At 39.1% G+C, this 11,177-nt stretch overlaps 1 protein-coding gene and 1 long non-coding RNA gene across 3 annotated transcripts in view; one reads left to right on the top strand and one right to left on the bottom strand.

Moving 5' to 3' along the window:
- Positions 1-9,663, bottom strand: part of LOC118765294 — a 19,377-nt gene extending 9,714 nt beyond the window's left edge. Inside the window, exons 1-2 of the long non-coding RNA XR_005001132.1 lie at positions 9,607-9,663; positions 8,109-8,112 (exon numbers count right to left, since the gene is read on the bottom strand). This is a non-coding gene — a long non-coding RNA (uncharacterized LOC118765294). The remainder of the gene's footprint in view (positions 1-8,108; positions 8,113-9,606) is intronic.
- LOC115217435 (organic cation transporter protein-like) overlaps positions 1-11,177 on the top strand; it is a 64,438-nt gene that overhangs the window by 14,632 nt on the left and 38,629 nt on the right. For both annotated transcript variants that reach the window (XM_036507024.1, XM_036507023.1), the window contains one exon: positions 8,851-9,056. In XM_036507024.1, the coding sequence (XP_036362917.1) occupies positions 8,851-9,056 (206 nt within the window). The remainder of the gene's footprint in view (positions 1-8,850; positions 9,057-11,177) is intronic.

The following is an 11,177-nucleotide window of genomic DNA, read 5'->3' as shown; positions in this document are numbered from 1 at the left end:
AGGACAAACAAGGACAGACAAACGGATTAAGTCGATTACATCGACCCCAGTGCGTAATTGATACTTATTTAATCGACCCCGAAAGGATGAAAAGCAAAGTCGACCTCGGCGGAATTTGAACTCAGAACGTAACGGCAGACGAAATATCTATTTCTTTACTACCCACAAGGGGCTAAACACAGAGGGGACAAACAAGGACAGACATAAGTATTAAGTCGATTACATCGACCTCAGTACGCAACTGGTACTTATTTGATCGACCCCGAAAGGATGAAATGCAAAGTCGACCTCGGCGGAATTCGAACTCAGAACGTAGCGGCAGACGAAATACCGTTAAGCATTTCTCCCGGCGTGCTAACGTTTCTGCCAGCTCAGCGCCTTCCTCCGTAACACTACCCATACCTTTGTCAACCCGACGAAAGTATACAAGATTTATAACCTCAGTCCTTACGGTGACTGTCTTGCTCTTGCGCCCCTTTTCCTTGGTCTTCCCCAGTCCCTTCGTCTTCTTCATTTGACACTCTTGCAAAGTTCAGAATTGCGAGTTTTGTAACTTTTCACCTGAGATCGAATTTATGCTATTTTCTTATCGTATTTCTTTCAGATTGTGCTGCAGTCTTTTTCCCATCTTCTGCTAATTATTTTCTGTGAATTAAGAAGCTTTTTCAATTCCACCATAGTCTAAATGATTTCCTTCTTCAAAACTCTGCAGTTTCAGTTCAAATTCTTGTGAGTTGGAAGACATTTCCTCTTTCATAACAGCGACTCTTTTACGCATTTGCCCTGTATCTCATCCTTTTCGTTGTTTGCCTTTAGTTCGTTAATTTCCTGGGTCAGCTGAAATTTATTATCTGACAGCTGTCGTCATTGTTCAGTGAAGATACTTACTCTTTTAGTTTCTCATTTTCTTTCATTAAAAACATCTGTTTTCTGGTTCAAACTCTACCAATTACGTTCCTGTTGATGTTTACATTTGCCAAGCTTCCTCTCGTGGGTATCTTTAGATTTTAACACTTCTGTTAAACAATGTGTAATCTTTTCTTCGACTTCTTTAAAAATTTCGTTTCCTCTGCAAAGTTTTGAAAGGCATTTTTGCAATTATGACTCAACGTTTCTTTTATTTTCAGGCATCTTTCCATATTGACTTCTCTCTCAAGACGTTCCATTTCTAGGAAACGGACTTTTTCATTTAGTTTTATAATCCTGACATTTAAGAGAGGTTTCACATCGTCTGCTTCTTTTCTGGTTACTTTGCCAGCATCTTCCATCAAGCCATCAACGACTTTCTGTAAATAGTTCATCTGTTCTTGTTTTTGAGCAGAAACTCCCTTGGCCAAATCTTTTATCAAGAATTGCATTTTCCACAATTTGCTGAGTATTTTCGTTGTCTTCCCCCAGAGCTGTGTAATCAAGGTTTAGGCCTCCTGCAGCGAACACATCAGCACAACTCACTAGCAGCTGCTCAACCGCAACATCTGAGTGTCATCCAAGCACTGACAACTCCGTGCAAATAGGTCTGACAGACCCCCACTTCCACCGATAGCACTCTTTCTGCAGGTACGCAGCCGACACTGCTCCTGGTCCACTGCCTGGCACAGCCCTACAATGTATCCTTTGCGAATCTTCTGCGCCTCCCATGAGAAGTTAGCTATCACAACAAGCACTTCATCAGCATCTGTCTTCACCAGGGTTCGTCCTATCGTCACTCTAGATTTCCTTTTGCAGTGTCTGTTGAGTTCCAATATCCCCAGACAACCATCAAATGAGTCACTAACACTACACTGAAGCTGTATTTCCGAACTCGATGGGGTCACTGTCGTCCGTAACGCTCTCACCTCACCACCATCAGTGGTCCGCTTTACCATCTTGACAGGAACTGATTTTCCTTGCACCCAAAGCTTCACGGAGCAGAACTCCAGTTGATACCTCATGGACGGCAAGTAGTCCAGATCCAATAGACAAGCATCCTCCATCACCATGTAGACAGGAAGCGTGACCTCTCGCCCTGCAACTTTAGTCAGGACATCAACCGGTCTCTTCAGTTCAGTACAGCATCCGGTAACACCACACATCTGCTGTGATGACTCTGGTAGGTCTCGATGCTGTAACACCTCAGGTCTCACTAAAGTCTTCTCCGAGGCCGAAACAATCACAAGAGGACACTTCTGACCATCAATCCTCTCATCCACTTGTCAATAACAGCCCTTTTATATCTTCTCTGAGGTGGGGCTTCTTTGAAATTTCGGCTGGCTATTGCCCATTCTAGTTTCCCGGCTCTCCTTCATCTTCTGTTGTCATCTTCTTACTCTTCTTTCTTGTAGAAGAGTCAAAACTCAGAGTTCCCTATTCATCACATGTCCGGCACTCTTTCCTAAGGGTGAACTTTCTACTACCGTCCTTCTTTTGTTCTCTTTTCAAGCTGTAACCATCTTGTTGCTTTTTGTGTCCTGGCTTCCCATAGTGCCAGCAACTTCTTCCAACCATACCTTGTTCTTTCTTCTCTTTTTCTCTTTAAACGGCCCCCGCTTTTATGCCCTGACTTCTCGCAGTACCAATAACCTTAAGTCTCCCTGCTTCACGTACTTACCCTTCCTTGCTTTGAATACTGAACTGAAATGTAGCCCATATGGAAGCTTCCTGTGCTAGTCCTTATATGCAACTCAAATTCTAGAGCTCTAAACAGTGCCTCTTGCATAGTATTTGCTTGTGCCTGCTGCAATTGCACTTTGAGTTCTTCGCTATTGGCAAGAAATCTTGAAATAAACTGAATAATGACATACATACTTACATACACAGATGCATACATACGTGCAAAGTTCAACATCAATGGAAATGCTGACAGTCTATGTTTCCCGGGCAAGGATGATGGCCGTGGTTTCGAATTTATATTGATATCATACAAATGGTATCACACATGTGGTTACACTGAAACAACATCTGCAGCAGAGAAAAGAGACCAGTAACTACCGTGCGCAAATTTGTGGCCATGAAATCAACAATATAACTAGGATAGTTAATGAACATTAGGTGGGGCATGAAATAAGAGCTGATACAGCTTTCTCTCCAAGGAGCGTTGGTGGAACCTATCTATCAGAAGAACAAGATAATAAACAAAGAACTGTTCCACTGGGAATATATTACGTGGGTACTTAGTGCGAAAAGAAAGCAGAAACCATAAGAGTTCGTCGTGTCAAATCGGTGGTATGGAGTGCAGACAAATTTATGACCTACATGCAATTCTATAGCATGAGATCCCCACCAAGTATCTACTGCATAAAAGGCAGAAAACATAAGCAGACAACAAATGCTGGCGTTGAAAAACTAAAACTGAAGACATCAACCACATTATTGCCATCCGCGAGAGAATGTCTTTAGATATCATGTTGCCATGAAGCATGATGCAGGGGTCAGAGTAATCTGGGACGGAATTAGTAAAAAAAAAAACACCGATAGATGACAACTAGGTGTGGTCAACAAGTATCCGATCTTGATTTTTTTTGCACAAAATAATAATGCGTGAGTAAAATCTGCATGGGTGTTAGGTGGCCGCGTCCTTCTTACTTCTTTATTGCCCACAAGGAGCTAAACATAGAGGGGACAAACAAGGACAGACATAGGTATTAAGTCTATTATATCTACCCCAGTGCGTAACTGGTACTTATTTAATCGACCCCGAAAGGATGAAAGGCAAAGTCGACCTCGGTGGAATTTGAACTCAGAACATAAAGACAGACGAAATACCTATTTCTTTATTACCCACAAGGAGCTAAACATAGAGGGGACAAACAAGGACAGACATAGGTATTAAGTCGATTATATCGACCCCAGTGCGCAACTGGTACTTAATTTAATCGACTCCGAAAGGATGAAAGGCAAAGTCGACCTCAGCGGAATTTGAACTCACAACGTAACGGCAGACGAAATACGGCTACGCATTTCGCCCGGCGTGCTAACGTTTCTGCCAGCTCGCCGCCTTTAAGCTACATCCTTGAGCATGCGCAAAAACTTTCGTGTCCGTGGGTTGCGCCATTTGCCCGCACTGACGCATTGAGTACAGGCGTGAAGAGTGTGCTGTGCGTTTTTTTCTTTTTTAGTCAAGACGACCGATCGCCTTGGGCAAAGACATTGTATCAAATTCTGCCAAAAACTTGGTTTTACGCAAAGCCAGAATATTGAGAAGATTCAGAAGGCCTTTGGAGATGATGCTGTGGGATAAACACAAATAAAGGAGAGGTAGAACCGGTTCAAAGATGGCCGCACCTTACTGGACAGTGAGCCAAGGTATGGCAGATCATCAACTAGTAGAAAAGACAAAATGATTGCCAAGGTTCAAGGAATGGTCTATGAAGGCTGTCGTGTGACTATTGAGGAGATTGTGGCCGAAGTTGGAATCAGCCATGGGTCAGTTCAGTCAGCTCATTCCGCCTACGTCGTCCAAGGATTCTTCGTCAAGCAAAGCACACAACTTGTCCGTCAAGCTTCCTATTCCCCAGATTTGGTTTCATGTGACTTTTGGCTATTCCCAATGCTCAAAAACAAAACATTCAAAAGAAGAATATTGGAGTCAACAGAGGACATTAAGCAAAATACGACGGTACAGCTCTACAGCATCCCCAAAAATGATTTTCAGAAATATTTCCTGCATGGAAGGAACGCTGGCAGAAAATGTGTAGACTCCCAAGGCGAATACTTTGAAGGAAGCTAAATCAAAATGGCGAGTTTTTAAATATCACTTGTTTTTTGGTCAAAGGTCGGATACTCTTTTGGGTCAAAGGTCAGATACCTCGTATATTGAGACCGATAGGTCGAAAGAATATTGATGGCACTTAAAAATCAAAACAGCCACCAAGTTAAAACTCAACCGGCCAGGTATTGTTGTGGAGGATCACAAAGAAAATATATACTCTATTGCGGAAATCAGCTGCCCCAGTGTGGTTGGAAAAATACAGGATCCTTGATAAGGAGTTTCCAAATTTTGCACCGAAGATACACTTTCAGCTTCATACTCATTATTCTTGGAACAACAGGATACGTACCAACATGTCTAGATGAAAGTGTGGTCGAACTAGGGTTATTGCAGAGAGAACGCAAATCTGTAATTCATATACTACAAACGATCACGATATCTGAGACTATAAAAATCTGCAAGACGAAGATTTAAAAGGTGATGAACAAAACAAGACACTTTCTTTCACAACATTGTTACCTAGAACAATAAAGAAGTGAATTATAACCAGTGCGTGTGTTTATTATTGTTATTGGCATAATGGCACCCACGAAATACAACAAAACATGTTTCAGTTCACGAGCTCACATCAAGAATCCTGCAAATCAAATACGAAACGAAATATTTATTACAGTTTATTAGATATAAAAATTTGATGCTTTATTTTATTTATTATCTTCACAATTTTTCTTTTGTATTGCATGGAATATACCAAACACGTGACGTAGTGCCCTCAAACATATAACGCCCACAAGCACGTGTTGTCCCCATCCCAGCGCGAATGTTCGAGATGCGAATGACTTCAGCTAGCTCTGAATGTAAAACACTTTAAGTATGTGGTCATCGCAGTGCATCAAATTGATGGCGGAACTTGAGGCAATCAAGCGCCACTACACAAAGAAGATTGACTCGGAGAAACAGATGAGCTACAGGGAGAAACTACTAGAATTGTAACTCTACTTCCTGGAGAGAAGGCAAGAAAAGTATGCAGTGATATACATATGGAAGATCTTACAAGATCTAGTACCCAACTTTGGAATTAAAAGCTATACAGACCACGGAACTGGGCAGCATTGCATAATACCAAAGATCTTGCCTTCTTCATCTCAGATAAGAACCCAGCTTTGCAAACAACTTGGATTTAAGAGGTCCACAACCGTTTAACATCCTGCCAGAAAACCTCAAAGAATTGCGGGTGATAATGCGGAAACCTACAAAAAGTAGCGGAACAAATTTCTATCTGAAATCCCAGATGAACTTACATGGCAGCAGGAGGCACAAAGAAGAACAACTTCGCCCAACTCATTCCAGTATGGCCCCAGCCTCTAGTTGAAACCAGTAGAAGAGTAAAATAATAAAAGGATATAAAAAAATGGCATTGAGTCGCCAGTTATATAGACACATATCCAAAATCATACACCTGAAGCGAAAAATTTCCAACAAAACTTACTTAACATACAGTTGATGCTACCTGTATTTTATGATAATGATGGAATTTAGGTAGTAGCATTTGTTGGCAGATTGGTTCTTACTTTAACCACACTTGTGAGGTTATGGAAGCAAACTCATTTACAAGATATATCAAGACAATAATAGATAATTTTATTTCTTTATTGCCCACAAGGGGCTAAGCATAGAGGGGACAAACAAGGACAGACAAAGGGATTAAGTCGATAAGATCGGCCCAAGTGCGTAACTGGTCCCTATTTAATCGACCCCGAAAGGATGAAAGGCAAAGTCGACCTCGGCGGAATTTGAACTTAGAACGATGCTATTCAAGCCTTTTTTTTATAAGTCTGTCACATGGTACCCAACCAAAGACCTTATTTGTAGTAGATTCAGGCATATGACTGGGTCTTTTTTGGTACCTTGGCATCATCCAGTACCATCTTGTTAACATGAAATAGGGCGATTGTCCTGTACAGTTTGAGCATGCGCCCTTTCTGTTTTAGAGAAATAAAATCTACATTATTGTCATTAGTGGAAGATTATCAAGAGATTACGAGACCGCACATCAGCGGAGCCAAATGGGGCGGCTTGCAACTTGTCTGAGGCGTGGTTTCTGATCGTAAACCTTCTTAATCATTTAAGATGTATGTTTTATCCATTAAGCATTCACGTGTTTGAAATTACCACTCTGAGTTTCCTGTCATCTGGGATATATTATTTACTTCGCCAGGTTGCGTATCTATTCATCATTTTAATTTACTTTTCAATGATGGCGACTTTTTTTTTCTAAAAACTACATTGTTTATTTAACTGCGCATTTTCTAAAATGTGTATGTAAATGGTAGAACATCATTTAATTCATCTATATCATTAGATATTGAAAGGCCATATTTTTTATTGCTTCTTTTAATCTACATTAGTATTCAACAGAGGCTTTCTAAAAGACTACGTTTCAAGAGTAACTTTCAACTGTGCTCTCAGAGTTCCTAAGCTTTTCATGACCCATGTATCGTCAACTTCTTGTTCAGTTTCTACAAAATGTAACTGCATTCTAAGAGCATAGTCAACATACTTTAAAACATAACACTTCAGGATATTAGGTTCTGATACTCTCTGCAATAATTTCAATATTATTGTTAACTTCAACGGTCATATTAAAGTCACCATCATTATTAATACTAGCAGTATCGCCCGGCGTTGTTTGGGTTTGTTTCCACCCTTTAGAATTGGAATTTTTGAAAAGTAAAAATTATGCATTATATAGCTTGTTATTTTCTTTAAGTGAACATTTTTCTGGTTGAAATGCACCGAAAAATGGCGACACGGCAGTCAAAAATCGTAAAAAATAGGGATTTTCATAGAAAAAAAGCACCTTTTTGATTGAAAATAATTTTTGGCGTTAACATGGTCCGATTTCAACTTCTTCTTCTACAGAATGAAGAGCAGGCATTCTTCTATCATACTCTTAATTTTGGTCAACTTGCGCTAAAGAGTCTCGGAGGAGATAGTGTTAGTTGAAGGCTACCAAACCTGCCATACACAGACAACTTCAGCTTTATATAGAGAGAGATTATCGCCGTCATTTTAAATAACATCACTTACCCAATATACGGTATAATTGTTTTGTGGCACTCGTTCCTTGCAGCCTCACTTTCGTAGTCAATCGATGTCATATATTAATGCCCGTGTTTGTGATTCCTGCGTCGCCGAATATACTTAAAATACTTCTTTTTATTGTTTTTTGTCTGATCAGCTGTTCTTTGTTTGATGGAAGTGGTATCCAGATAAAGTTGTTTCTAGTAACGATGCAGTAATCACCTGCATGATGTGAAAACATTGGACACCGTTCCATCTAATTTCCTTCGACATCGTGTTCTTTATAACGTTGTCACAGTGATTGCCTTTGTACTGGAAGCATGTCCACATTTATTACTGTACTCAATTTTATTCAAAAAGTTTGAGCATTTTCTCACACCGATAGAAATTGCATAACAAACAGTCAAACCCAGGGAGTTTTTACAATAATACAGAAAATTTACTTGAACTAAAAGCAATCAAACTTGAATTAATTGTCTACCAATTTTCACTACAACAGAAAAAAAATTCCTTTACATTAATAGTATGCATTTGAATCAAACTTAGACTAAAATACCGGTGTGTATATGTATATATAATGTGTATACAAGCGTAGAACGGTATGAACTATATCAGTTTACGTTTGTTTCGGAGAAACTGCTTAAAGAGACCTTTGTGTTAAGGACATAGAGCCTCGCTCAGATCGACAGTGAATCACAAGTCACGGTGTTTCGACTTAAGTTAGTCTCCTCAGTGATGAATTCCCTGAACTTTCAAAGACTGTTCCGATTTAGAAATCGGTAAACAAAGCATTTACGGATTCATACAAATGCAAGCCAAATTAGAATTATTTCCTATTTTGATAAATCTGTTTTCAATATTTAAAGCCTCATTCTGTTTATTAAAACATTTTCGCTCTAAATACACTCGCTATGCACAATGCCTTTTCCGTCTTTTCCAATTTTAAAAAATGTCTATTACTTCTTAATTATCTCTTATTATTTCTTAATAATCTATGTTTTTAATTACACAGACTGCATTTAACTGCACAACATGTATCAATGCATATTCTTACACATAAAATTTATATTTATTTTCAGGATTTGTACCCAAATCAAAATGTGCCGAACTGAATATCACACAGTTATACGAATACGGTTATGAGAACAACGACACTCATAATATCCAATACGGAGCTTGTCATATACATATCTTTAGTTTGACTGGTGATGGAACCAATCACACATTAAGCTGTATCAATGGTTACAGCTATGAAGAAAATAAAGACCTTTCTTTTGTGTCCGAGGTAAAACTCGATAAAGGGGCAGTGCCATGATTGACCGCTAGCCCCTAAAACTTTTTTATTCTCTCGTTGTATATTACCTCGTGTTCCTTTCTGTGTGTTTGTGCGTGTATGTGCGTGTTTGTGCGTGCGTGCGTGCGTGCGTGTGTGCGTTTGAGTGTGTGTAGAGGTACACACACACGCCATGATTGACCGCTAAATCAACAAGTTTGTTTTTATTCTCTCTCTGTCTATTTCATCGTACTCCTTTCTGTTGAAGAGCATAGGCTCGAAACGTAAAATACTTTCTAACTTTCCCGAGCGTTAAACTAATACACCTGTTTGTTGTTTATACACCTGTCTTCATCTTTTGTTTTTCTGTAAATTCCAACTATATATATATATATATATATATATATATATTATATATATATATATATACATACATACATACATACATACATACATACATATACATACATATGTATATATATATTTCACTTCTATTATTTTCTTTTCCACAATAACCTCTTTGTCACACACACTTTCTCTCTTTCTTTACACACACACACACTATATGAAATGTATTCCAGAAGCTTTGAGAGTTTTTTTTAGGAAAGGTAGTTATAACTGTTCTGGATTATTGCAATTTTAGAATGTTATCACTATACATGTAATAAGCTGATCCGCCGACTTTTGTTAATCCAGATTAAAGAAGGCGCTTCTAAGAACACTTTGAATACACCTTACTAAACACAGCTTTTGGTATTATAGAATGCAGTCGGGAGGTTTGGAAGCTTGTGTTAATCTGGGTTTAAATGTAAAGATTGTTTGCCAACATAACATGGCATTCCTGGTTTAGGATGAATGTTGCTGTAATTTAGCCCTAGGAGAATCGTCTCTAGCTAGCTATACGACACGATCTGTGTCTTATATTTTCGCAATACACAGATATTGTTTTGAGCTGAATGGGACTGCTAGATTCCCTTGTTTGAAAATATAAGGACACAGATCATGTTATATAACCAGCTGGAGATGATGTCTCCTGGGGCTAAATTACTGGAACATTCATCCTAAACCGGGGTTGCCATGTTATGCTGGCAAACAATCTTTACTACAAAGTACTGTTGCAGAATATCTCTCGTTGTGAGACTTACAAATAGTAATTTTCTAATGGGTTTAAATGTTTCAAAAACTTAAGAAATGCTTGACCGCTTATTAATCAACGTTTGTGAGGCCGAGCATCTGTTTCTTGCTGGCTCAAGAGGCCAGGAAAAGCAAGTTCAATGTGACGTACAAGATGATCCCCAAGGGAATCCTCTGTACCCACTGGGTTCCCTCTGGTCAGACGGTCAACAAAGCGTATTTTGTAGAGGTTTTGGAGGATTCGGAAAGGGGTTTCTTTGTAAAAGCTAGAGCACATACACCAAGACAATGGACCAGTCGACAATTCCATACTGGTAATCAACTGCTTGACAAGGGATGGGCATCAAAACTCTCACACCATCCCTATAGTCCAGATCTTTCTCCCTGTGACTTTTGGGTGTTCTTCATGTTGAAGATGAAGATGAAGGAGGCCGTGACAAGGGTCCTGGACATCTTCCTTTTGGAGGACTTCCATGGGGCCTTCACGAAGCGCATTGAAGCCAGAGGATCCTGCGTTGAAGGAGATTACAATTTTATACTTGTTTGCAATTAATAAATGTATGCATGTATGTACGTACGTATGCATGTAAGTATGTATGCGTGTGTACGTATATTCTATTGCCTAACTTCGACCAATACCTTTGGTTAGACAGGAACTGTGTAAACGTCGTTAACTAATTTTCACCTATAATTCAAAGACTTTACATTGTCACACTTCTCATGACGATTCTGTCTGGGACTTAAATTTAGAATGCACGTGTCTGTGAAATACTCAGCAAATTTCTTTCTCTCTCTTTCACACACACAAATACGCGCATATATACATAAGTTGATCAATATATAGATATGCATATTTATTCATCATATATAAAAAATATATAACATTATATATGTTTGTTTGTGTGCGCATATGTGTGCATGTGTGTGCGTGTGTGTGCACACATATGTTGCATATTTTGTTATAAATCTTGAAATGCTACCTACTGTAGACTACAGAAG

Source organism: Octopus sinensis, linkage group LG11, assembly GCF_006345805.1.
Source record: "Octopus sinensis linkage group LG11, ASM634580v1, whole genome shotgun sequence".
NCBI lineage: Eukaryota > Metazoa > Mollusca > Cephalopoda > Octopoda > Octopodidae > Octopus > Octopus sinensis.
Note: the sequence above shows the minus strand (reverse complement) of the source record. Positions and strands in the feature narration are given on the sequence as shown.